The 27,941-nt window shown below is 43.9% G+C and overlaps 2 protein-coding genes and 2 pseudogenes across 4 annotated transcripts in view; 2 read left to right on the top strand and 2 right to left on the bottom strand.

Moving 5' to 3' along the window:
- HEATR3 (HEAT repeat containing 3) overlaps window positions 1-4,614 on the top strand; it is a 73,352-nt gene extending 68,738 nt beyond the window's left edge. The window contains exons 15-16 of the mRNA XM_059151004.1: window positions 3,074-3,147; window positions 3,880-4,614. Of these exons, the coding sequence (XP_059006987.1) occupies window positions 3,074-3,109 (36 nt within the window). The 3' untranslated portion in view covers window positions 3,110-3,147; window positions 3,880-4,614. The remainder of the gene's footprint in view (window positions 1-3,073; window positions 3,148-3,879) is intronic.
- A 1,418-nt stretch (window positions 4,615-6,032) lies between these two features.
- TENT4B (terminal nucleotidyltransferase 4B) overlaps window positions 6,033-27,941 on the top strand; it is a 76,014-nt gene continuing 54,105 nt past the window's right edge. The window contains exon 1 of one of the 3 annotated variants that reach the window (XM_059151255.1): window positions 6,033-6,751. In XM_059151255.1, the coding sequence (XP_059007238.1) occupies window positions 6,123-6,751 (629 nt within the window). In that variant the 5' untranslated portion in view covers window positions 6,033-6,122. The remainder of the gene's footprint in view (window positions 6,752-27,941) is intronic. The other 2 variants (XM_059151254.1, XM_059151253.1) reach the window with 2 other exon arrangements.
- On the bottom strand, window positions 18,924-19,311 carry LOC131817728 (small ribosomal subunit protein uS8-like; annotated as a pseudogene).
- Window positions 22,193-22,580, bottom strand: LOC131817729 (small ribosomal subunit protein uS8-like; annotated as a pseudogene).

The following is a 27,941-nucleotide window of genomic DNA, read 5'->3' as shown; positions in this document are numbered from 1 at the left end:
ACAGAGAGAGATCACAAGTAGGCAGAGAGGCAGGCAGAGAGAGAGAGAGAGAGAGAGGAGGAAGCAGGCTTCCTGCTGAGCAGAGAGCCTGATGCGGAACTCGATCCCAGGACTCTGAGATCATGACCCGAGCCGAAGGCAGTGGCTTAACCCACTGAGCCACCCAGGCGCCCCTCAAGTAACTTTTTAAAGAAGGCAGCTCTGGACTGCATTTCAAGTCATATGGGGTCTAGCCAGAGAACATTCTGGAGTGAGATTTTGATAGTAAGGGCTTTGTTTTTAGAATGGAATTTCAGTGACAGTTGACAAAAGCAGTTGTGGGTGAGCACTTTCTTAGGCAAGACCACCTTAGGGAGGTCTTCTCTCCCTCTCCCACAGACTGCCCAGCAGTGTGCATTAAAAAGAAATGGTAATTCAGCTGGAGTCATGATCTCAAGGTCCTAGGATTGAGCCCAGCATTGGGCTTCCCACTCAGCAGGGAGTCTGCTTCTCCTTCTCCCTCTGCCCCTGCTCATGCTCACTTTCTCTCTCTGAAGTAAATAAATTAAATCTTAAAAAAAATTTTTTTTAAATACTTAAATTTTTTTTTTTTAATTTAAAAAATTTGCCTTCAGAAAAGGCAAATCTATAGAGATAAATAGATTAATACTTGCCTGGGCATGGGGTTGGGGAAACAGATTGATTACAGATAAGCCCTAGAGATCGTTTTGGGGTTGGTAATACCTGCATAAGTCTGTAAATGTAGTAAAAATCATTCATTAAATTGTACACTTAAAACAGGTGAATTTTGGGGCGCCTGGGTGGCCCAGTGGGTTAAAGCCTCTGCCTTCTGCTCAGGTCATGATCCCAGGGTCCTAAGATCGAGCCCCTACGTCTGGCTCTCTGCTCATCAGGGAGCCTGCTTCCCTGCCTACTTGTGATATCTGTCTGTCAAATAAATAAATAAAATCTTTAAAAAATATATTTAAAAAACAGGTGAATTTTATATTTAAATTATACTAAAAATTTCCTAAACTGAGACACGTGTGAACACACACACACTCACACACACATACACACACAAATTCACTCCAAGGATTCCAGAATGGCCCAAAGCTTAAGCAATTTTGTTTCTAAAACAGGAATGGAAGAAATTTTGACAGTCCAGAACAAGATAACAGGCCTCCACATTACCTATTATTTTGAAATTTCATTGAAAAAGATTCTCCTACTTGGAATCCTATTTGTATTCATGAGGAAGAAAAGAGCCATGGTACAGTGATGTATATTGTGTGCAAAAGGGGAAAGTTTGTAAAGGGATCCCAAGTCCAAGATTATTAATACCAAGAGCAAATGCTTCAGAACCCAAACACTGAGGATGTTAATAACTTTAACTATATGACTTATCATTTGTGATTCTTGTTAACTCTGGAGTGAAATAATATGATCACATCCTGCCTAAGATTTAAATATAATGACAATTATTAATAATGCCATGTAGTACAATGTGTGTGCCATTTCCCTTCAGTTTTATTCAAGTTAATAAATCAATGAAATATTTAAATTTGTTTGGTTCTTGGGTAATTTGCTTTCTCCTCATTTTTGCACTTGATTTTTACTCTGCAGAATCTTGATGTTTCAGTAAATCTTCCAAGTTGAAACCATTGACTCAACATTTTCCCCCCTAAGAACAAGAATTCTGAGAATGAATAGGACATTAGATTATGGAGCAAAGTGTCTGGGTTTGTGATAGCTGTGTTTTTTGGCTCATCAATTTAATGCAGATGGTTTTGAAGACTGTAATAAGTGTATGTTCCTTTGTTCTAAATAGCAAAATGAAAAGGTTGAGTAATCAAAATTTATTATTGAAATTAGTGTAGTCTATCTCTCTGAATGCAGTAGTAGATTATTTTGAGACAAAACACTGCAGATTTGTTGGGGAAAATGAATACATTTTTGTGTATATAGAATTCCCTGCTGTTTTACTTTAAACTGGATGATTTTTGAGGAAACTTCCACAAGAATTACTTTATAATTCTATGCCATGGTAAACATTCAACACTTATTACAATTTTATACCATGGCATACATTTCAACACTCAATTACATTTCCTTGCCATTTTTCATGCAACGTATATTCCTGCCTCAGGGCCTTTGCACTTGCTATTCTCTCTGCTTGATAGATCTAGATGGTCATGGCCCACTGCTGCATTAATTCCCTGCTCAAATATCACTTCCTCAGAACAGCCTTCCCTGATTAGCCCATCTAAAAATAGCACACCGTCACTCTTCCTTTAGCCTGCTTTTTCTTTGTAGCACTCAACACTGTCTGATCTTACGTGCTTGCCTTATTCACTAGAATGTAAGGTCCATGAAGGCAGGGACCTCATCAGTTTTGTTCATTGCTGTATTGCTGTAGCCCCAACAATGGTCCATATTTGCTCAAGACATACTTGTTGAAATTAATTGAATAAATTGCAATTTGACTTTAAATGTTTACCTCTTTTCCCTCCCTAACCAGGCAGTAAATTTATGGATGGCAGCCAAAGACCCTGGCTGTTTATTTATCCTCTCTAAAGCAAATAGCTCGTTCTGCATGGATGATAGACATTTAAGATTTACTGAAAGAATGTTATGAAACATGGATGTGTTATGGGGCTAAGTAGTCAGCATTTCCTGCAGGTGAACTAACAGTAATGTCTTGCCTCACAGCCTGCATTTCATAGAGTTCTTTTTTTTTTTTTTTTTAAAGATTTTATTTATTTGTCAGAGAGAGCGAGCGAGAGCGAGCACAGGCAGACAGAGTGGAAGGCAGAGTCAGACGGAGAAGCAGGCTCCCTGCGGAGCAAGGAGCCCGATATGGGACTCGATCCCAGGACGCCGGGATCATGACCCGAGCCGAAGGCAGCTGCTTAACCAACTGAGCCACCCAGGCGTCCCATAGAGTTCTTTTATTTATATTAACCCATTTGATAATTTTGCCAATACTTTAGTAGTTTTTAGGTTTGCTTAAATAAATGGGCTATCAAATATAACAAATGTTAATTTGTGGGTAGAACTATTACTAACTTTGACTACTTTATTTTTGGCTTAGATATCAGTGGCATTTAATATGTTCTTGGACATCTGAAAAAACACATTTTAAAGACTGGATAGCATTTAAAATAAGTAAGTAAAAATAAAAAAGCCTATCTTGACACATAATATGCAGGGACAGGTTTCTGGAAATGTTTTAACAAAGTCTTAAAGGGGATTATTTCTAGATGGTGGGGCCTTGATAATGTCTGCATTTTTCAGCTTTCCAATTTACTTCGGCTTTTCTTTTTTCTTGACCAACTGAGCCACCAGGCGCCCCTCTTGTTTTTTTTTTTTTTTTTTTTGTTGTTGTTGTTGTTTGTTTTTGTTTTTTTTTAAGATGTATTTATTTATTCTACAGAGAGAGAGTGAGAGAGAGAAAGCTCACACAAGCCGCCAGGGGGAGTGGAAGAGGGAGGAGCAGGATCCCTGCTGAGCAGGGAGCCCTAGAGAGGTTCCATCCCAGGACCTTGGGACCATGACCTGTGCCAAAGGCAGATAGATGCTTAACTGAGCCACCCACGCACCCCACTCTTTTTTTTTTTTTTTTTAAAGATTTTATTTATTTATTTGACAGACAGAGATGACAAGTAGGCAGAGAGACAGGCAGAGAGAGAGGAGGTAGCAGGCTCCCCACCGAGCAGAGAGCCCGATGTGGGGCTCAATCCCAGGACCCTGGGATCATGACCTGAGCCAAAGGCAGAGGCTTTAACCCACAGAGCCACTCAGGTGCCTCCAAGCACCCCACTCTTGTTTGATTTTTGAAACAAATTTGAAGTCATCAAACAAACCTGTTTCTTTCTTTTATATATTTTTTATTTTTAGGTAATCTCTACACTCAACCTGGAGCTAGGAATCCAAACCCAGAGATCAAGAGCCGGACACCCCAAAAGAAACCTGTTTCTATACAATGCTTTATGTTTGTATAATTTGTCAGTGTGAATAGCCTTAAAAATACCACTCATTTTCCTGTCTTTCTAATTCTCAGTATAGAGCAAATTTCATTCTGAGGATACTTTTTAAAAATTTTTAAATTTTTTTTTAAAGATTTTATTTATTTATTTGACAGACAAAGATCACCAGTAGGCAGAGGGGCAAGCAAAGAGAGAGAGAAGGAAGCAGGCTCCCCGCTGAGCAGAGAGCTCCATGCGGGGCTCGATCCCAGAACTCTGGGATCATGACCTGAGCTGAAGGCAGAGGCTTTAACCCACTGAGCCACCCAGGAGCCCCTGAGGATACTTTTAATATTAATTCATAGTAAATCAGCAACAAATAGGATAAACCAAATTTCTATTTAGGGTTTTTTGGGGTGTGCTTTCCTGTTTATGGTCATGTTGTTCCTTCAGCAAGAAAAACGGTAGAGCAATGCTTCTGAATTTGACCAGTATTTTTTCATCTTTGCCCTAAATCCCAAACTTTCCAGGATATTGAGCTCCCAAAGTAGAAGGCCAAAATCGGGCATCAGAGCCTCATTCTAGACTTTGGACCAACCTCAGAGGGCACAGAGGAAACGTGCTCACTCATTTTTTTTCTCTTTATGATTTAAAATATTTAAAATTCCCCTTTCCTTGTCGTTTATTGGGAATTGGGATTGGGAAAACATACAAATAACCACTTTACGGAAAATCTCTCTACTTATGCCAACGACATGGTCCTCATTTTAGACTTAAAAGGTTGTGGGTTTCCTTGAACTTAATTCTGTACCGACAAGAGCTTTCCATGGCTGCTGATCCACTCCGGGGCTAGTGAGGATTCTTTCCACACCAAGCAGCATGTGTGCCTGCTTCCTTGTCTGTGCATCCGTGCGCGTCCCTGTGTAAAGCGGGTTTTGGGTGTGTGCAGGTGGTTCTGAGACCAGGGTGTGCACGCTCAACGAAGCAGCACGTCCAGCCACGCGGGCGGGGACAGGCTTCCTCAGTCTGGACTGGGGTAGGAGAAGATCCGCCACGGCCTGCCGCTCCAAACCCCCACGAGGACGCAGCGTCGCTGGCCTGGGAGGCAGCGAGGGTGCCCGCGCAGCCCACGTCCATGCAGGGTCCAAGGCACATGCTCGAGGACGGGTTACGTTTTCTTCCCCCCACCGCTCCCCCGCCCGCCCCAGGCGGGCTCGGAGCGAAGATCTCGGGAGGGGTCGCGAGAGCGGAGGGTGTCCCCGAGGCCGCTGGGTGGGGGAGGGGACGATGTGGGGGCGGTGCCTCCCACAATCCATTCGCTGCGGAGCCGGCCGGCGTCCGGCCGGCCTCTCCCGGTTTCAGAGACCGGGAACACAGACCGGGGACGGCGCGCGCATCAAGGGTGCCTGGGCGCTCAGGTACATGCGGCTCCTTCTTCAAATGGCGCGGGGACGGTTGGGCCAGGCGGTTGTGGCCCCCGCCGCGCCACACCGCGGCCTCTGTGACGCACGGCGCGGCCGCCGGGGCTGACCGGGTAGCGCGGCGCGGTGGGGGCGGGGCGAATGCGGGAGGGCGGGGGCGGGGCGGGCGCGGAGCGAGCGGGGCGGGGCTGGAGGAGGCCCCGCCCCGGGGCCGGAGGAGCGAGGACGCTACCGAGCAGGCGCGTCCCGCCGCCGCCGCCGCCGCCGCCGCCGCCGCCGCGCCGCCGCCGCCGCCGCCCCCGCTGCCCCCGCCGCTGCCGCTGCCGCCGCCGCCGCCGCTGCTGCCGCCGCCGCCGCCGCTGCCGCCGCCGCCGCTACCGCCCCCGTCCCCGCTGCCGCCGCCGCCGCTGCTGCCGCCGGTGCCGCTGCTCGCCCTATTCCGCAGCCGCCGCCGCCGCCATTTGCACGGGGACCCCAGTGACAGGGGCTCGGCGGAGGGGCGGAGGGAGGGGGGGGAGGGCCCGCGGAGCCCCCGAGGGCGGGAGCGACGCCGCCGGCGCCGGCCGGGTTCCCTGCGCGACCGCGCCGCCCGCGGCGGGCCCCGAGCAGCAGTAGCAGCAGCGGCAGCAGCGGCGGCAGCAGCAGCAGCAGCAGCAGCAGCAGCCGCCGAGGCCGGGCGTGCGCCTGAGGCGCGGCGGCGGCGGCGGCCCTGCGGGCGGCCGGGAGGGGCGGGGGCAGCGGCCGCCGCCGTTTGATGGATCCGAGGATCGCCTGGTTCCAGCCAGAGCAGCTCGGACCGTCCAACAGTCTGTGGATGCAGATCTGGGAGACGACCCAGGGGCTGAGGAACCTCTACTTCAACCACCACTGTCACAGCAGCGGCGGCGCGAGCGGCGGCGGCAGCAGCACGGCCACCGGCGGGAGCGGCAGCAGCACCGGCAGCCCCGGCGGCGCGACCCCGGCCTCGGCCCCGGCCCCGGCCGGCATGTACCGCTCCGGGGAGCGCCTGCTGGGCGGCCACGCGCAGTCCGTGGAGCAGCGGGACTTCCTGCCCCTGGAGACGACCAACAACAACAACAACCACCACCAGCCGGCGGCCTGGACCCGCCGAGCTGCCGCGGGCCCCTCCGCGTCCCCGTCCCCCCCAGCGTCCTCGTCCCCTCACTCCTCCGCCGCCGTCCCCACCGCGGATCCCGCGGACCCGGCCTCAGGAAGCAGCAACAAGAGGAAGCGCGATAATAAGGCCAGCACCTACGGACTCAACTACAGCCTGCTGCAGCCCAGCGGAGGGCGGGCCGCGGGGGGCGGCCGGACCGACGGCAGCGGGGGCGTGTACAGCGGGACACCGTGGAAGCGGAGGAACTACAACCAGGGAGTCGTGGGGTGAGTGGTGGCCCTGCGGCCTGGTGGCCTGGCCCTTGCACACGCGCAGCCGGGCACACGCCCACAGAAGATGGATTGGGGGGAGCCTGGGCGAGGCCACCCCTTTCGGCCTGCCTTCGTTGCCGCTTCCCTGGGGGATGATGGCCTTACCTCCGTCCCTCCACCATCCACACCTTCCCCCACTCCTTAGCGGTCCTCACCTTTTCCCTCTTCCCCTCAGCCTTCCCAGGCCTTCTCTGGACATCCCCTTAACCATCCACATCCTCCCCTAACCTCCCTTAGTCATCCACACTCTCCCCACCTTTCCTGGCCCCCTTATCCATCTCTTCTTTCCTCCCATCCCCCCAATCAAACATGCCTTCCCCTCTCCCCCCTCCAGCCCTCCCCATCTTGCTCCCCATCAGCACACCCCAAAATGAAGTCTGTTAGCACAGACAAATCATTGATTCCCTGAGAACATTCCTGTGTTAGTGCCTTTCGGTGGTATAGGACCTGGAGGTGCTTTCCTTGCCAAGAATAGAAACATCTAGAAATCTCCTCCCCCTCCCCCAATCCCAAACAGGAATCATGTCAGCCCTGTAAGGTTTTGCCTGCTGTTGACCCTTTTTCCTATCTTTTAATTTTTTATTTAAAATACTTTTCTGGTATTAGCAATGCCTTTTTCTGTGGGGATTGAGAAATAGGGTGACAGCTAAGTTTAGGTTGGAGGAGATAGTGAGCTCTTCTGAGGCCAATGGAACTTTCTAGGAGTTCAGGAGCCTCGGCTCCAGCTTCTCACCGTTAGGTGTCATCCTGGCAGATACAGCCAATGCTTTTCATTCTAGAGTGGGTAGGCTCATGCTAATGAGTGAATGTTGCACCATTAATGACTTTCTGTATAAAGTTCAGCTGTTACAAAATGGAATCTTACCAGGCTCCTGGTGAACTATGGACATAAGCAGGGAATGTTTCCGGCTAGATAACCCTTCTAGAAGAGCCCCTGTGACGGAATAGGTTACTGAGCCTTTTTTATTTTGTAAAATAAAAATTTGGGCTGTGTGTGTTTAGCTTGATTTGGAGGATGAGCTTCCAAATTATTTTTCATTTTTCAGATCCTGTTTTACACTGGGGGCTACAGTAGGCAAATGCAATACCATAAGTAATCCTTTGTGAAACATTTTAGTATATTCACCCATTCAGATCTGCCCTGCTTTGGCAAGCACAGACAGTTCTGTGTACCTTTTTGGAGGTCTGGGTAAAATGAGTTGGTGGGTTCCATCTGCTTCTAGTGGGCTGGTGTCTGCTATATGCTACTATTCCAAATCCCACCTTTTATGGAAAACGCAGTCAAGCGTTTTAGGACTGGCGCTGGGTTACATGTCAAACCCCATCCTCACTTTCCAGAGGGGAACTTTTTAGAGTTGAGTCCTCTGTTGGTAAGCTTCAAGGGCGCTCTCCATGGTCATCACGTTTTAATAAAAGGCTCATGGGTTCTATCCTGTTAGCATTTCCAAGACCGAAGCATAGACTTGTGGTTTAGCAACAAGCCAGTTGATATCTAAAGCTTCTGGTAGTTTCATTTCGCAGAAATAAGCTCCAGTTAAGTAATCACTGTTAACGAAAACCTTGAAGTTCCCTAGTTTCGTTTTGCTGAAGCTTCTGCATATGTGTCTGGCAAGGATAGGTGATAAATCCAAAACAGGCTGCTTTTCTTTTTGACAGATTAGAAATGGTCTTCTCCTCTACTTGCTGTTTAATATTAGGGATACTGTAAAAGGTTCACATTTGAACTTACGTAGAGACAGGATGTTGTTATTCCTGATTCAAACATATTGCCCTCAAAGGGATTAAGGAATTTCCATTTCCCAGAGGTATTGTTGTTTAAAAAGTGATTGTAAATCTGTTTTTAAAACTTTGTCACTTCCTAAGACTTTCCATTCTTCTGCTTTTTCTTTTAGAGGATGTCAGTATGTTCTTAAGCAGTTTTTGGAAGAGTGTCTGAGTTTAAAAATTCTTGTTTTGATTTGTAGATCCTTGTCTTGACTTTTACAGTAGTTTTGCTATTTTTAGTACAGGTATTTAAAAATCTGAATTCACAGTGCACCTCAATGTTACGCTGTTCTGAGATTAAATTTAGTAAAACTGTTACTAACATTCTGAGTTCTGGGGACTGATGTTTAGCTAATAGGTCAACAAATTGTAGTGGTTCCTTGCCTCTGCACTGACTCAAGTCCAGATAGGGAGAGGAGTAGAAGGCTTATGAACCATGGACTGGAACTGTGGGACAGCTGTAAACATGCACTCTCTCCCATTTTCTTTGGTCTCTGTGTTCTCTGCCCCAGCCAAACTGGTTGACATACTCCCTGAACACTCCAAGATACAGTTCAAAATCCTGACTTCTTTGTCATCCAAGTCCTTCTTCATTTTTGTCTTTCTTCTTTTCAGCTCTTGAATTACTTGCTTCCCGCTCTTGCTAAAGCCTGCCTCTGTTTATTTTTCCTTTCATATATATGTTTTCTCTAACCTACTAGGTCACAAGTTAGGATGGAATTTTTTTTTTCTAGGATTTTATTCATTTAGGGAGAGTGTGCAGGAGTGGTGGGGAGGGGCAGAGGGAGAGACTGCATGCTGAGTGTGGAGCCCCATGCAAGGCTCAATCCCAGGACCCTGAGATCATGACCTGAGGAGAAATCCAGAGTTGGTTACCCAACCAGCTGAGCAACCCAGGGGCTGCCAAGATAGAAATATCTTTCTTTCTTTCTTTCTTTTTTAAAGATTTTATTTGTATTTGAGACAGAGAGAGACCACAAGCAGAGGGAGTGGCAGAGGGAGAAGCAGGCTCCTCACTGAGCAGGGAGCCTGATGTGGGGGCTCAATCCCAGGACCCTGGGATCATGACCTGAGCCAAAGGCTGACGCTTAACTCACTGAGCCACCCAGGTGTCCCATCCATCCATCCATCCATCCATCCATCCAACTATCTATTTTTCTTTCTTTTTAAAGACTTATTTTATTTACTTGAGAGAGAGAGTGTGCATGAGCAGTGGGGAGGGGCAGAGAGAGAGAGAGAATCGCAAGCAGACTCTGTGCTGAGCACAGAGCCCAATGCAAGGCTTTGTCTCTTGACCCTGAGATCATGACCTGAGCTGAAGTCAAGAGTTGGATGCTTAACTGACTGAGCTTACTTAAATGTAGAGTAAGATATTTGGATTTCATCCTGTAGCCTTCTCTTTCAAAAGTAAATCCAACTGGGGGAGCCTGGCTGGTTGAATCCGTGGAGCACGTGAGCTTGATCTTGGGCAGACAGATTACTTAAAAGTAAAATTAAAAAAAAAAATTAAAAATCCACTCACCACCTCAGCATTCTCTGTGTATGCATAGACTCAGAGTTTGCTCGTGTTCCTTTTTTTTTCTTTTTAAAGTTGCTTTCACCATCTATTTCTTGGAATTCTTTCCCCTCCAAGGCTGTCTGTGGTGTAGGAAGCAGTCCACCTGCTCCTTCTGGTTGTCCGTGAAAATGAGCCATAAGCGCTTTTCAAAGATTTAATTGTTGATTGCCATAGAGAAAGAAACAATGTCAAAAAAGTAGTAAATGCAGTTACGTTCTGGGGATTCAGAGTCCTTGGTCTTGAGCTCCCTTGTGTCTAGAAAGTTCTTTTGGAAGGTGCTGGGAGCTTGTCCAAGCTCATCAGGATGGGTTTGTGTTGGCTGCATTGCCAGATCTGTAGGTATTTTTTTTTTTCAAGGCTTGGATGACTTGTTCAAAATAATGTTTTAGAGCGTGATTTGGCTGTGGAACTTTGAGAAGGCCCCGCTGGGAAACTTGGGTTTACAGAATAATTTCTTGACGGGGGCTCATTGGGATGGGAACGGTAAAGAACAAGTGAGTGTGAGTGATGCTGCAGGGGAGGGTGGAGAGGATCCTGACTGCCTTCCTGGGTGAATGATCACATTGTAGCTTTGAACCAGCATGAGGAAACACTGCTGTTATCATTGCAAGTCAGGAGTGGGATGGTCAACTTGGAGTAAAAATACAAGGTGACGTTTAGCTGACTGTCTAGCGGTGAGTTGAAATTTGGGGACCAAGGCGTAGTCCGTTTTGCTGCAGCGGGACAGTGTCCTTCCTGACGTCCACAGTACTCTAGATCGCCGTAAGTCCAGGATGTTGACGCTGTTCTTCAGCAGTGGCATTACAGCCTCTTTCTGCTAATTTCTCCAGCTCTAATCAATAGGATTGCTGTTAATGCTGGGCTCCAAAGTAGGTGATCAGGCAGATTAACATGGCGTTGATATAAAAGAATTTAGAGACCTTATTCCAAGGGCTTGCCCCAAGTATTAATTTCTGTGCTTTTGCAAATGTAACCCACAGTAATTCTTTGGGGAACTAGAACCCTCAGGTCCTTTAACTTTACTGCATTCTATATCAAGAAGACATTAGGTTTCCTATGGATAGATTTTGCACAGTGTAATTCGTGTTTGTGGATTTCCTCAAGTTTAGTAGTATAATGTGTTCAACTAAGATACTTCTATGTCACGACTCATCTTCGCCTTGAAATCTGTGACCTGAACACTGTTGCTGTCAGAATCCTTGATGTGTCAGGGTGTGGAGTCTTTTTTTCAAACCCCATTAAGATTTTAGCTGTTGAGGAACCAGTGAGTGAATAGAGCTTTTTGTAGTCTACCCTGGGTTCACACAGTAGGTTTAAGATATTGCAGTAAAGGAAGGATGGGAAAGAGCTACTAGAAGGATCCAAGGCGGGGAAGGGGAGCGTGTGTTATAACAGGGCTGGTTCTGGTGTGATAGATGGCCTTCTAGCACAGCTCTTTCCATGAAACGCCTGCCAGTACATCCTAGGATGTACTAGGATGTAGTGTTAGGAGTCCTGAAGAGTCCATGGGAAGAAAATCCAGGGACCTCCCCTGCTGATATGGACACTGGTCAGATGGTTGTATTTAGATTTTCTTATACCTGCTGAAGCTGAGAAACATTTCAGCCACTTTTTCTATGGAAGCTAGAGAAGCAAGCTGTTGTATAATTTCACTCAGCTTTCTATTCTCCCTTCTGTTGAACCGTTGGAGTAATATTCGGCGGAGGAAGCTATTTCAGGATTACACCCACGGCACTGGAGACTGTATTAATCACATACACACACACAGGTGTGGAGTAATGCCGAAGGGGGGCGCTAGGCCAAAGAGGATGCTTATTTGAAGAATCAGGATCCAGTTCCCAGCAGCTGGTCTGAGACTCATCTTTGCTCGTTCCTGCAGAGCTGACTGGACAGCTCAGAGCCTGCTTGAGGAATTCAGAAGACTGCCAGTAGAATGTTCTTTCTATCCTTCAGAATATTTGTTAGGGACTCAGCTGCTGCAGAATACCATAAAAGCTTTCAGTTCATTTTCCCGTTTTTAACATGACGGGGAATTATTTTTTTTCCTAAGGGAATATTGGAAATAGAGGATGGCCTTGAGCTAGAATTTACATTAATTTGGATCCAGACAGCAGGCAGTACCTCTGTTTTCATCTTACAAGTTTTATTCGATGATACAAGAGACTTTTTGTATACTAAGGGCTTTGGACCCCAAGGAGATTGAAGTTGAGGATTTTTTTTTTTTTTTAAAGATCTTATTTATTTTTTTGACACACAGGGATCACAAGTAGGCAGAGAAGCAGGCAGAGAGAGGAGGAAGCAGGCTCCCTGCCAAGCAGAGAGCCTGATGCGGGTGGGGCTCCTTCCCAGGACCCTGGGATCACGACCCGAGCCGAAGGCAGAGGCTTAACCCACTGAGCCACCCAGGTGCCCCAGAAACCTATGTTTTCAAATTAGTTGATTGACTGTAAGGGCTCAGAAGAGTCAAAGTGTTCATGGTAGCCTTTTTACCATGTTCCAAATGGTATGTTAAATTTTTTCTATTTGGTATATTAGCCTTCTCACGCATAGCCTTATGTAATTTTTTTTGCTTTTGCTTTTGAAATACAGATTCACAGAAAATTGCAAAAAAACCACACACACACACAAAACAAACAAACAAACAAACAAACAAACAAAAAACAGTACAGAGGGGATCCTGTGCTCCCTTCACCTAGTTTCATGCAGTGGTAACATGTTATATAATTGTGGTTTAATATCAAACTCGGGAAACTGACATTGTTACAGTTGCCTGATGTAGATTTCACACGTTTTACATGTGTTCATTAGAGTGTGTGTGGTTCTGTGCAGTTCTGTCATGTGTAGATTTGTGTGACACCACCGTAATTAAGATCCAGGACAATACCAGCACCTCAGGGACCCCTTATGCTAACCCTTTATTTTATGTTAAATTTTTTCTATTTGGTATATTAGCCTTCTCACGCATAGTCTCATGTAATTTTTTTCTTTTTCTTTTGAGATACAGATTCACAGAAAATTGCAAAAAAACCACACACACACAAAAACAACAAAAAAAACAGTACAGAGGGGATCCCGTGTTCCCTTCACCTAGTTTCATGCAGTGGTAACATGTTATATAATTGTAGTTTAATATCAAACCTGGGAAACTGACATTGTTACAGTTCATAGCCTGATGTAGATTTCACACGTTTTACATGTGTTCATTAGAGTGTGTGTGGTTCTGTGCAGTTCTGTCATGTGTAGATTTGTGTGACACCACCGTAATCAAGATCCAGGACAGTACTAGCACCTCAGGGATCCCTTATGCTAACCCTTTATTTTCACACTTGTCGCTAACCCTGAGGAACCACTAAGCTGTTCTCCATCTCTGTAATTTTGTTATTTTGAGAGTGTTAGATAAATGGAATCACACAGTATGTTACTTTGGCTTTTTTCCTGTTACCATAATTCCTTTGAGATCTATCCAAATTGTTTCATGTATTAATAGTTCATTCCTTTTTAATGTTGAGTAGTATTCCAAAGGGTGGATGTACCATAGTTTGTTTAATGATTCACCCATTGAAGGACATACCAGAAGAGTTTCCTGTTTCTGGCTACTACAAATAAAGTGGCTATAAACATTTGATACACATTTTTGAGTGAACATTAAGTTTCCTTTTTTTTGGTGGGGGGTAAATGCCTAAAAGTGCTTGGTCATATGGTAAGTACATATTTATTTTTATTTTATTTATTTATTTGAGAGAGAGAGAGTGTATGCACATCTGGGCGAGGGACAGGGGGAGGAGAGAGAGAGAGAATCCCAAGCAGACTTTGTGCCAAGTGTGGAGCCTGATCCAGAGCTTGGTCCCATAACTCCGAGATCATGACCTGAGCTGAAACCAAAAGCCAGAAGGACAACCTATTGAGCCACCCAGGCACCCCAGTTACATATTTAGTTTTTGTTTCTGGTTTTTTTTGACAGAGTGAGAGAGCACAGGCAGGCAGAACATCAGGGGGAGAGGGAGAAGCAGGCTCCCCACTGAGCAGGGACTCTGGGATCATAACCTAAGCCAAAGGCAGTCACTTAACCACCTGAGGCACACAGGCGCCCCATATTTAGTTTTAAAAGAAACTGCTAAACTCTGGTTTAGAGTGGTTGTGTCCTATTACATTCCTATCAGTGGTGCGTGAGATCCCATTTCTCTGCATGCTCGTCAGCATTTAGTGTTACCACTGTTTTTTACTTTGGTTGTTCTAATACAGGTAGTGATGGTTCATTATGCTTTTGTCATATTAACCTCATAAATAGCCTCACCTAATTTTAACTTCACTTTTTATTTTATTCTTTTTAAAGATTTTATTTATTTGTTTATTTGGAAAGAATGAGAGTGGGAGTAGAGAAAGGGCAGAGGAAGAGGGAGAAAGAATCTCAAGCAGATTCAGTGTTGAACTTACAGAGCCCGTCGTGGGGTTTAATCTCACAACCCTGAGATCACAGTCTGAGCCGAAACCAGGAGTTGGAGGCTTAACCAACTGAGCCACCCAGGTGCCCCAACTCTATTTTTATTTTACAAACTTCTTGGCAGTATTGAGAATGTCTTAATTAAACATTTCTAAGTAAAACTCATCTTAACACTTTTTCTTTTTCTCTGAAGTACTTTGCAGTGTTTCCTTTACGTGTTGTTTTTTCTTCAAAACTAGTCTGAAGGAGAGCTCTATTTTCACTTTTTAAAAACGTAAAAATATAACTGCAGAGTTGATTTCAAAATTTTCAGTTCTGTCCTTTTGTATGTGACGAGTAGCTTTATTTTCTGTCAGCTTGTCTGTCTTTTGGGGAGTAAACACTTGTTAGTGGTAGTTTTTGTAGTGGTAGTTACAGTATTTTTTTAAAAAATATTTTATTGATGTGAGAGAGCAAGCACATGAATATGCGCACGGGGTGGGGGAGGGCAGAAGGAGAGGGAGAGAGAACCTCAAGTGGACTCCCTGTGAAGCATGGAGCCTGACACAGGGCTCGATCTCACGATCCTGAGATTAACGACCTGAGCCAAAATGAGGAATCAAGGTGCCTAACCAAATATGTTACCCAGGAGCCCTCTTTTTTTTTTTTTTTTTTTACTCTATTTTTATATCTGAACAATGCCTCCACACTGTGCAAAGTAAATGCTTCATCTGCACACTCAGTCCTCCAGTATACCATGTTTCATCAAAACCAGTTCCTGAACTGAAAACGGGGATTTGGTCCTTCATGTTTCCCTTACTGTTTTGATTTTTGTCAAAATAATGTAACTTTTAGTTACCATCAAGCGTTATAAATTTCTGCCACAGCAGAAGTAAGACTCCATTAGGAGCGTGGTTGTAGAGGTTTAAAAGTTAACTTCCAGTAATTTGGATTTAACGAAGTGTTAGGTATCTGATGAGGTCTGGAATTTTGATGTCTTTATTCCTTGAAGTAAGTTATTCAGTCTTTCTTTCTTGGTATGAGGTGTTAATACCACTGTCCTCTAGAATACTTGTTTTTAAAATCAACAGATTATTTAGATACTACTACTAATTAATACTAATTGTCAAGAAACTAGAAAATAAAGCCAAACCAAAGAAATAAAAAAATAGTCCCCGTTATACTACCTCCAGGACTGTTAACATTTTGGTGTGAATATTTTTAAACTTCTACCATATGTATACATGTATTTCCTTTTTATCATATGGATTCCTACTGTGAGTATACTTCAAAAATTTTTTCCCAATTTTTTTTAAAGGAATAAGCTCTTCCTTTTTCTTTCTTTCTTTTTTTTTTTTTTAGGATTCCATTCATTCATTTGACAGAGAGAAAGAGAGAGATCACAAGCAGGCAGAGAGGCAGGCAGAGAGAGAGGGGGAAGCAGGCTCCCCTCTGATCAGAGAGCCCAATGCGGGGCCGGATCCCAGGACCCTGAGACCATGACCTGAGCCGAAGGCAGAGGCTTAACCCACTGAGCCACCCAGGCACCCCTTTTTTCCAATGTTAAAAAACTAAAATTTTTTTTTAAACAACAAAAATTTATTCTCTCACAGTTTGGAGGCCAGAAGTTAGAACTGGTTATATCCTAAAATTGTTTTCTTGTTTGGGGGAAGGGCATTAGAATATTGTGGGTATACTTTTTTTTTTTAGATTTTATTTATGTATTCATTTGAGAGCATCTTGAGAACATGTGAGCAGGGTGAGGGAGGGGCAGAGGAGAGCGAGACTCTCAGGTGAACTCTGCGTTGAGCTGAGCTGAGCTGAGCGTGAAGCTGGACGTGGGGCTGGGTCCCACTGCCCAGAGATCATGACCTGGGTAGAAATCAAGAGTTTGCCATTTAACTGAGTGAGCCGCCCAGGCGCCCCATGGGCATTCTTTTTTTTTTTTTTTTTGACCAATGAAAAATTATTAATAGAATGAATATCTTTCATATAAAATTTATTTCTAAGGCATTATTTATATATTTTTGATAGAGAGTGCACAGGCAAGCATGCGAGCAAGGGGTAAGTTTAGAGGGAGGGGGAGAGAGAGAACTTTAAGTAGCTTCTGTGCCCAGTGTGGCGCTGGATCTCACAATCCTGGGGCTGAAATCAAGAGTTGGATGCTCAACTGACCACCTTGTTGCCCCTCTAAGGTAATTTTTATTTTTAAAAGATTTTATTTATTTATTTGACAGAGAGAGATGCAGCGAGAGAGGGGACAGAAGCAGGGTGAGTGGGAAAGGGAGAAGCAGGTTTTCCGTGGAGCAGGGAGCCCGATGTGGGACTTGATCCCAAGACCCTGGGATCATGACCTGAGCAGAAGGCAGCCACTTAACCAACTCAACCACTTTGGGGCCTCTAATCCCAGAACTTTTTCATCATCCTAGAACGAAACCTCATACCCATTATCACTCCCCACTCTACCCTTCACTTCCAGCCCCTGGCAAACTCATCCAGACCTTCTGTCTCCATGGGGTTACTATTCTGAACATTTCATAAGAATTGATACAATACATGGCTTTTTCCTTATCCATTTTCCACCTGATGGACAGTTGAGTTCCCACTTTTGGACCATTATGAATAATACTGCTATGAACATTCACGTACAAGTTTGTATGTGGACATATGTTTCTATTTCCCGTGGATAAATATCTAGGAGTGGAATTGCTAGGTCATAAAAAGCAGCTGTACCATTTTCCATTCCCACCAGCAATGTAGGAGGTTTCCAGTTTCTCCGTGTTTTTGTCAACTTTTTTTCAATATCTTTTTGAATATAGTCATCCTATTGGGTGTGTAGTTTCTCCTTGTAGTTTTGATTTGCATTTCCCAAAAGCTAGTGGTGAACATCTTTGCATGTGCTTATAGGCCATTTTTTAATGGGCTTGTGTTTTTGTTGAAAATTTCTTTATTTTTTCTAGATACTAGACTCTTTTTAGATAGATGATTTGCAGGTACGTTTTCCTTTCTGTGGATTGTCTTTTTACTTTCTGTATAGTGTTCTTTGAAGTACAAATGGCTGTTTTTTTCCTATTTCATAAATTCCAGTATGCGCATTATTTTTTTTCTGTTGCTTGTGCTTTAGGTGTCATATCCAAGAAACCACTGCCTAATTGAGGTCACGAAAATTAACCTATATTCCTTCTAAGAGTCTTACAGTTTTAGCTTTTACAGTTAGGTATTTTATTTTATTTTTATTTTTTGTTTATTTTTATTTATTTATTTATTTATTTTTTGATTTTTTAAAAGACTTTATTTATTTATTTGACAGACAGAGATCACAAGTAGGCAGAGAGGCAGACAGAGAGAGAGGAGGAAGCAGGCTCCCTGCTGAGCAGAGAGCCCGATGCGGGGCTCGATCCCAGGACCCTGGGATCATGACCTGAGCCGAAGGCAGAGGCTTTAACCCACTGAGCCACCCAGGCACCCCTATTTTTTATTTTTTTAAGTAATCTCTGTGCCTAACATGGGGCTCAAACTCATGACTGCGAGATGAAGAGTCACTTACTTACTGAGCCAGGCAGGTGCTCCTATGTTTAGGTTTTAGCTCCTTTTTTTTTTTTTTTTTTTTTTTAGTGCAGGTCTTAAACCCATGTCCCTGAGATTAAGACCTAAGCCAAGATCAAGAGTTGGATGCTTCTTTTTTTTTTTCCTAAGATTTTATTTATTCATTTGACAGAGAGACAGCAAAAGCAGGAACACAAGCAGGGCGAGTGGGAGAGGGAGAAGCAGACTTCCCACCCAGCAGGGAGCCTGATATGGGGCTTGATCCCAGGATGCTGGGATCATGACCTGAGCCGAAGGCAGATGCTTAACTGACTGAGCCACCCAGGCGCCCCGGGTCTTAGTTGCATTTTGAGTTCATTTTTGTATATGGTATGAGGTAGAGGTCCAACTTCATTCTCGTGCCTGTGGATATCCTGTTGTCTCAACACCATTTGTTAAAGACTATTCTTTCTCCAAAAACTGTCTTGGCACATAAAGTTAGACTGGAGGGTATTTGTGTCTTGTAAGGTGTTTGCTACTCTTACCTGTGGAAAGATTGAGCCAGTTTACGTTTACATGATCAGTATGCAAGACTCCCAGTTTCCCCTAAACCCTCACCAATGCTAAATGTTATATTTAAAACCGATACAAAAGAATTTTTTGTTGCCAATTTTATAGGTGAAAAATAGTACATTACTGATAGTTTGTACATACTTTCATGTTAATTGGCTATATTTTTAATTGCTTATTTCCCTTGCCTAGCTTTCAATTTTTTTTTCTTTAATTGCCTTTTTAAAAAAAATTTTTTTATTTTTTCGGGTCCATTGAGACATTTTATTTGCCTGTTATGTATTCCATCCCTAGAGAAAGAATCCCAGGATTTCCCATCCTGTGTGTTTTCGTCATGCCTCTTTGTGGTCCATGAAGCCAGCTGAGGTCGTCAGGACAAAGAAACCAAACTGGGGGGACGCGAACAGGTTATTCTGCCATTTTCCTATATCTTTAAGTTGTACATCAGATCTGGGGCTGCTATTCCACACTTGTTTAACCTGCCCATGAGGTTCACCACAATTTTCCCAGCTCTGTTGTCATTCGTGATTTCAGCTTTGCCAATGTAACCAAGTTTCATCATCTCAGAAACCCGGTGATGACTTTGGAGCACGACCTAGTAAGAACCTGGTGTTTGCCTCTCTTCTCAGCATTTTTCATGCTCTTGAGACCATCTGCCAGGACATTTGTGTACACCATTATGGTGGCATGGAAAGATGGTGGGGAAGAGCGTTGCCTAGCTTTCTTTCTTTCTTTCTTTTTTTTTTTTTTAAAGATTTTATTTATTTATTTGACAGACAGAGATCACAAGTAGACAGAGAGAGAGGGGAAAGTAGGCTCCCTGCTGAGCAGAGAGCCAACGTGGGGCTCGATCCTAGGATGCTGAGTTCATGATCTGAGCGAAGGCAGAGGTTTAACCCACTGAGCCACCCGGGCGCCCCTTTTGCTGCCTGTCTTACTAATTTGTAAGAGCTCTTGTTCTGTCCTATTACAAATATTTATAATTTTGGAGCACCTGGGTGTCTCTTTTGGGTAAGTGTCTGCCTTTGGCTCAGATAATGATCCCAGGGTCTTGTAATGGAGCCCCACGTCGGGCTCCCTGGTCATCGGGGAGCCTGTTTCTCCCTCTCCCTCTTCCCTTTCTCCTGCTCCTGCTCATGCTCTCTCAAATAAGTAAAAATTTAAAAACCCCACAGGGATGCCTAGGTGGCTCAGTGAGTTAAACATCTGTCTTCAGGTCATGATCCCAGAATGCTGGAATCAAGTCCCACATTGGGCTCCTTGCTCGATGGAGAGCCTGCTTATGCCTCTGCCTGCTGCTCCCCCTGCTTGTGTGTTCTCCTTTCTCTCTCTGTCCCCCTCTCTCTGACAAATAAAGTCTTTAAAATCCCCCACAAATATCTATAATTTTTAATTCTAATTTTATGATATTTAAAATGGTTTTGTTAGAGCATAATGTGTAATTATAGTATTCGCCCATTTAATTGCACAGTTTGACGACTGGGCAAATATATACAGTTGTATAACTATAACAATCAAGACCTAGAGAGAGATACAGAATATTTCCATCACTCAGAAAGTACCCTTGTGCCCTCATAGTCCATCCTCTTACCTCATCTCTTGTTTTAAGCAGCCACTTGCCTTTTCTAGGGTTTCATGTAAATGAAATGATACATACTCTGTAGTGTTTCATACCTGACTTCTTTCTCTTACTGTGATGTTTTGGAGATTTCTCCATTCTGTTGTGTGTAATATTGGTGTTACTTTTTCACATCTGTAATATTTATTCCATTGTATGGATTTATCACAGCTTGTTCATTCATTCTTCATGATCTGTATGATTTGTAAATGTGTCTGCTGCTTTTGATCTTGTATTACTTGTTGGTTTTGCCACTCAACCCTGCACAGGCCAGACCTGACCCACACATTTTTTGGTTGGGTAATCAACTGTTACGTGCAAAACTATTGTGCTAGACTGTGGGAAGTAATGACAGTAAAACATCTTCCCTGCCTCCTGGAAAATTAGGGTCCGCTTGGATAGACCGTGCATAAGGTAGAGAAGTTGCTTTTGATTAATGAAGGAGGGGCAAGCTTTGGGTGGAGATTTCTGCTGATACTTGGAAAGATCGGTTACGTTGTGGAGGTGTTGGAAAAGAAAAACTGTATCAGTTTCAAATGAGAAAGCTGTAAAGGGACAATTGGATATCTAGTATTTAGCAAATTTGAGGTAGATAATGAGCAGAATCTACTGTGACGGAGACCTTAACCAAAGGAGGTTTGGAACTATTCCAGGTAATTTTGTAAAACCCATTTATTGTGAAAAATAACAAACAACATGGGAGTAGAGACGGTAGGATAGCGAACCTCCATGTACTCCTCAGCCCTGGCCAAACTTACCTCACCCGCCCACCTTATGTTCATTCCTACCCACCTTTATTTTGAAGCAAATTACAGATGTCGTATCTTTTTTTTTTTTTTAAAGATTTTATTTATTTATTTGACAGACAGAGATCACAAGTAGGCAGAGAGGCAGACAGAGAGAGAGGAGGAAGCAGGCTCCCTGCTGAGCAGAGAGCCCGATGCGGGGCTCGATCCCAGGACCCTGGGATCATGACCTGAGCCGAAGGCAGAGGCTTTAACCCACTGAGCCACCCAGGCACCCCTATTTTTTATTTTTTTAAGTAATCTCTGTGCCTAACATGGGGCTCAAACTCATGACTGCGAGATGAAGAGTCACTTACTTACTGAGCCAGGCAGGTGCTCCTATGTTTAGGTTTTAGCTCCTTTTTTTTTTTTTTTTTTTTTTTTAGTGCAGGTCTTAAACCCATGTCCCTGAGATTAAGACCTAAGCCAAGATCAAGAGTTGGATGCTTCTTTTTTTTTTTCCTAAGATTTTATTTATTCATTTGACAGAGAGACAGCAAAAGCAGGAACACAAGCAGGGCGAGTGGGAGAGGGAGAAGCAGACTTCCCACCCAGCAGGGAGCCTGATATGGGGCTTGATCCCAGGATGCTGGGATCATGACCTGAGCCGAAGGCAGATGCTTAACTGACTGAGCCACCCAGGCGCCCCGGGTCTTAGTTGCATTTTGAGTTCATTTTTGTATATGGTATGAGGTAGAGGTCCAACTTCATTCTCGTGCCTGTGGATATCCTGTTGTCTCAACACCATTTGTTAAAGACTATTCTTTCTCCAAAAACTGTCTTGGCACATAAAGTTAGACTGGAGGGTATTTGTGTCTTGTAAGGTGTTTGCTACTCTTACCTGTGGAAAGATTGAGCCAGTTTACGTTTACATGATCAGTATGCAAGACTCCCAGTTTCCCCTAAACCCTCACCAATGCTAAATGTTATATTTAAAACCGATACAAAAGAATTTTTTGTTGCCAATTTTATAGGTGAAAAATAGTACATTACTGATAGTTTGTACATACTTTCATGTTAATTGGCTATATTTTTAATTGCTTATTTCCCTTGCCTAGCTTTCAATTTTTTTTTCTTTAATTGCCTTTTTAAAAAAAATTTTTTTATTTTTTCGGGTCCATTGAGACATTTTATTTGCCTGTTATGTATTCCATCCCTAGAGAAAGAATCCCAGGATTTCCCATCCTGTGTGTTTTCGTCATGCCTCTTTGTGGTCCATGAAGCCAGCTGAGGTCGTCAGGACAAAGAAACCAAACTGGGGGGACGCGAACAGGTTATTCTGCCATTTTCCTATATCTTTAAGTTGTACATCAGATCTGGGGCTGCTATTCCACACTTGTTTAACCTGCCCATGAGGTTCACCACAATTTTCCCAGCTCTGTTGTCATTCGTGATTTCAGCTTTGCCAATGTAACCAAGTTTCATCATCTCAGAAACCCGGTGATGACTTTGGAGCACGACCTAGTAAGAACCTGGTGTTTGCCTCTCTTCTCAGCATTTTTCATGCTCTTGAGACCATCTGCCAGGACATTTGTGTACACCATTATGGTGGCATGGAAAGATGGTGGGGAAGAGCGTTGCCTAGCTTTCTTTCTTTCTTTCTTTTTTTTTTTTTTAAAGATTTTATTTATTTATTTGACAGACAGAGATCACAAGTAGACAGAGAGAGAGGGGAAAGTAGGCTCCCTGCTGAGCAGAGAGCCAACGTGGGGCTCGATCCTAGGATGCTGAGTTCATGATCTGAGCGAAGGCAGAGGTTTAACCCACTGAGCCACCCGGGCGCCCCTTTTGCTGCCTGTCTTACTAATTTGTAAGAGCTCTTGTTCTGTCCTATTACAAATATTTATAATTTTGGAGCACCTGGGTGTCTCTTTTGGGTAAGTGTCTGCCTTTGGCTCAGATAATGATCCCAGGGTCTTGTAATGGAGCCCCACGTCGGGCTCCCTGGTCATCGGGGAGCCTGTTTCTCCCTCTCCCTCTTCCCTTTCTCCTGCTCCTGCTCATGCTCTCTCAAATAAGTAAAAATTTAAAAACCCCACAGGGATGCCTAGGTGGCTCAGTGAGTTAAACATCTGTCTTCAGGTCATGATCCCAGAATGCTGGAATCAAGTCCCACATTGGGCTCCTTGCTCGATGGAGAGCCTGCTTATGCCTCTGCCTGCTGCTCCCCCTGCTTGTGTGTTCTCCTTTCTCTCTCTGTCCCCCTCTCTCTGACAAATAAAGTCTTTAAAATCCCCCACAAATATCTATAATTTTTAATTCTAATTTTATGATATTTAAAATGGTTTTGTTAGAGCATAATGTGTAATTATAGTATTCGCCCATTTAATTGCACAGTTTGACGACTGGGCAAATATATACAGTTGTATAACTATAACAATCAAGACCTAGAGAGAGATACAGAATATTTCCATCACTCAGAAAGTACCCTTGTGCCCTCATAGTCCATCCTCTTACCTCATCTCTTGTTTTAAGCAGCCACTTGCCTTTTCTAGGGTTTCATGTAAATGAAATGATACATACTCTGTAGTGTTTCATACCTGACTTCTTTCTCTTACTGTGATGTTTTGGAGATTTCTCCATTCTGTTGTGTGTAATATTGGTGTTACTTTTTCACATCTGTAATATTTATTCCATTGTATGGATTTATCACAGCTTGTTCATTCATTCTTCATGATCTGTATGATTTGTAAATGTGTCTGCTGCTTTTGATCTTGTATTACTTGTTGGTTTTGCCACTCAACCCTGCACAGGCCAGACCTGACCCACACATTTTTTGGTTGGGTAATCAACTGTTACGTGCAAAACTATTGTGCTAGACTGTGGGAAGTAATGACAGTAAAACATCTTCCCTGCCTCCTGGAAAATTAGGGTCCGCTTGGATAGACCGTGCATAAGGTAGAGAAGTTGCTTTTGATTAATGAAGGAGGGGCAAGCTTTGGGTGGAGATTTCTGCTGATACTTGGAAAGATCGGTTACGTTGTGGAGGTGTTGGAAAAGAAAAACTGTATCAGTTTCAAATGAGAAAGCTGTAAAGGGACAATTGGATATCTAGTATTTAGCAAATTTGAGGTAGATAATGAGCAGAATCTACTGTGACGGAGACCTTAACCAAAGGAGGTTTGGAACTATTCCAGGTAATTTTGTAAAACCCATTTATTGTGAAAAATAACAAACAACATGGGAGTAGAGACGGTAGGATAGCGAACCTCCATGTACTCCTCAGCCCTGGCCAAACTTACCTCACCCGCCCACCTTATGTTCATTCCTACCCACCTTTATTTTGAAGCAAATTACAGATGTCGTATCTTTTTTTTTTTTTTAAAGATTTTATTTATTTATTTGACAGACAGAGATCACAAGTAGGCAGAGAGGCAGGCAGAGAGAGAGGAGGAAGCAGGCTCCCTGCTGAGCAGAGAGCCTGATGTGGGGCTCGATCCCAGGACCCTGGGATCATAACCTGAGCCGAAGGCATAGGCTTTAACCTACTGAGCCACCCAGGCGCCCCCAGATGTCATATCGTTTTGTGTAAATGTTTCAGGCTTTGTCTCTAGATATGGACTGAAAAAGGAACCATAATCACAATACCGTAATCACACCTACATAAATTTACATTATTTTCTTAGTTGCGTCAAGCATCCAATGTTCATATTTCCCCAGTTGGGCCATAATTATTATTATTTTTTTTAAAGATTTTATTTATTTATTTGACAGAGAGAGATCACAAGGAGGCAGAGAGGCAGGCAGAGAGAGAGAGGAGAAAGCAGGCTCCCTGCTGAGCAGAGAGCCCGATGCGGGACTCGATCCCAGGACCCTGAGATCATGACCTGAGCCGAAGGCAGCGGCTTAACCCACTGAGCCACCCAGGCGCCCCGAGGGCCATAATTATTTTTTAATGGTTTGTTAAAATCAGAGTCCATATGAGGTTCTGCAGTGCCATCAGTTGAAATGCCTTTTAAATCTTTTAATCTACAGCTTTGTCTGCCATCTGTTTTCCCCTCATAAATTTATTTGTTGAAGAAATCGAGTTTTTCCTGTAGACTTTTCTGCTGAGTTTTGCTGATTGTATTCCCTTGGTGTCAATTTAATATGTTCCTTTGTCCCCCTGTATTTTCTATAAATTTGTAATTAGATCTAGAGGCTTATTTATGTTTTTTTTTGTTTTTGTTTTCAAGAATACTTCCTAGAGGGGGGCACCTGGGTGGCTCAGTCGGTTAAGCGTCTGCTTTTGGCTCAGGTCATGATCCTGGGATCAAGCCCCGTGCTGGGCTCCCTCCTTTGAGAGAAGCCTGCTTCTCCCTCTCCCACTCCCCCTGCTTATGTTCCCTCTCTCACTGGGTCTCTCTCTGTCAAAAAATAAAATCTAAAAAAAAAAAAAAAAAAAAAAGACAAGTGCTCCAAATAAGTAAAATCTTTTTTTTTTTCCAAATAAGTAAAATCTTAAAAAAAAAAAAAAGAGTACTTCATAGATCGTGATGTTTACTTTTCCAGAAGACACATAATGTCTGAGTGTCTTTCTTTTTGTGATATTAGTAGCCATTAGTGATCATTGCCTGTATTTATTTGTTCATTATTAGGGTTGTAAACTTAAAATATTCTAATTCTCGTGAACCTCCATCAGTTGTCATCTGCAACACTTGTGAAAGGAGAAGCATTTCCTTCTCAGCTCTTTGGTTATCCTAAGGGCGCAGTTTTTACAGGGCACAAGGGATAAGGGTGAGAAGTGGGATATAACTTCCCACTGGCTCTGTGAATGAGCAGAAGGAAGCAAGATGGGCAGCGTCAAAAAGCCGAGGTGGGCTTTGGGCTGCCTAGCGCAGGATGTGTGGAAAAGGCAGTTGCTTCTCCCTGTAGTGAGCCACGTGTGTGTCCTTCCACGGGTGGCTGGGACTGCCCAGGGAGCCTCTCGCCACAGCCATCCCTGACCTTTGCTCTCTGCTTGTGTTCGCTGAAGACAACCGTGGTGGATCCTGTGGCCCGAGAGCCTCCGCTTAGGAGACTGAGTCCTCACAGCTTTAACGCAACAACCAGGAATAACACATTTGTCCTTGAAATTAAACTTGGGTTATATTTCTTCCTCTTGTTCTAACAGTCTTTAACCTTAGCGTGAATCGTCCCTGCCCTCAGGCCAGTATAACCTATATGGTATTCTAGAAAGGACTCCCACCGGTAGTAAATCTAGTGATTTTTTTTTCCCCCACCATCAAATATTTATTTTAAAAGCTACTATTTACATATAAAAACCACATAGCAAGCCCTGGTGGCAGCTGTGTAAAGAAAGGGCTGTTTGACCTCGGTAAAAGAGGGCTCCAAGATGATAACCAGAACCCGCCTCGAGGTCATAGCTTGCCTTCAGCTTCCTTAGGAGTTTGTGGTAGCCCCTTCTGGAAAAGTAGTAGGTAAGGTCATCTCTGAGGCCAGGCAACGTAGAGATAGTCAAGGACTCTTCTGTTCTGAGGTAGCTGTTCCTCTGTTTTTCCTCCACCACAAGGTGTGTGTGCATGTGTGTTAGTAGAAATTTTTTTGAGCGGTGTTGTATTTACAGGATAATTGAGCAGAAAGTACAGAGTCCTCATATACTCCCTCACTCCCCTGCTCTCCCCTCCCATTTCTCCTGCAGTTAACATCTTGCACTTGTTACGACTGATGAGCCAGATACCGATGCATTACAATTAAAGTCCGTGATTCACATTAGGGTTCAGTCTTTGTTTTGTGCACCTCGTAGGTTTTGGCAAATGCACAGTGACATGTATTCATCATCATTGCATCGTCCAGAATAGTCTCACTGCCCTAAAGGTCATCTGTGCTTCCCCTTCCCATCTTTCCCTCTGCCTGAGCCCCTGGCAATTGCTGATCTTTTCACTGTGTTCTTAGTTTTCCGTTTTCCAGAATGTCATGTAATTGGAATCATGCATATCTGTCTACTTTCACTGGTAACAAATTTAGGCTTTTGCCGAATCTTTTCCGGGATCCATAGCTCTTTTTTTTTCCTTTGTATTTTTTTAATTGCTGAATACTACTTCATTGTATGGATGTAACGCTGTTTATCCAATTACATACTGAAAGACAGCTTGGTTGTTTCAGGTTTTGGCAGTTAGGAATAAAACATCTGTAGGCAGATTTTTGTGTGTATATAAGTTTTCAGCTCATTTGGGTAAATACCAAGGAGGAAGATTGCTAGATCGTATGGGAAGAGTATGTTTGGTTTATTAAGAAACCGCCAAACTGTATTACAAAGTGACTGTGCTATTTTATGTGCCCGCCAGCAATGGATGCTTTTCTGCCATTCCCCGCATTTGCCAGCATTTGGTATTGTCAGTGTTCTGGATTTTGGCTAGTCTGAGAGGTGTGTAGTAGTATCTAATTTTTTTCCTACTGACAAAATATGATGTTGAGCATCTTTTCATATGCTGACTTGCCTCTGTATATTCTTTGGTGAGGTGTTTGCTCAGGCGTTTTGCTTTTTTTTTTTTTTTTTAAAGATTTTATTTATTTATTTGACAGACAGAGATCACAAGTAGGCAGAGAGGCAGGCAGAGAGAGAGAGAGGAGGAGGAAGCGGGCTCCCTATGGAGCAGAGAGCCAGATGCGGGACTCGATCCCAGGACCCTGAGATCATGACCTGAGCCGAAGGCAGAGGGTTAACCCACTGAGCCACCCAGGCGCCCTGTTTTGCTTGTTTTTTAATCGGGTTTTATTTCCTTACTCTTGAATTTTCTTTAAAGATTTTATTTATTTAGTTGACACAGAGAAAGAGATCACAAGTAGGCAGAGAGAGAGTGGGAAGCAGGCTCCATGCTGAGCAGAGAGCCTGATGCAGGGCTCTATCCCAGGACCCTAAGATCATGACCTGGGCTGAAGGCAGAGGCTTAGTCCACTGAGCCACCCAGGCGCCCCACTTACTC

Source organism: Mustela lutreola, chromosome 16 (assembly GCF_030435805.1).
Source record: "Mustela lutreola isolate mMusLut2 chromosome 16, mMusLut2.pri, whole genome shotgun sequence".
Taxonomy (NCBI): domain Eukaryota; kingdom Metazoa; phylum Chordata; class Mammalia; order Carnivora; family Mustelidae; genus Mustela; species Mustela lutreola.
This window is presented reverse-complemented; position numbering and strand designations above follow the sequence as displayed.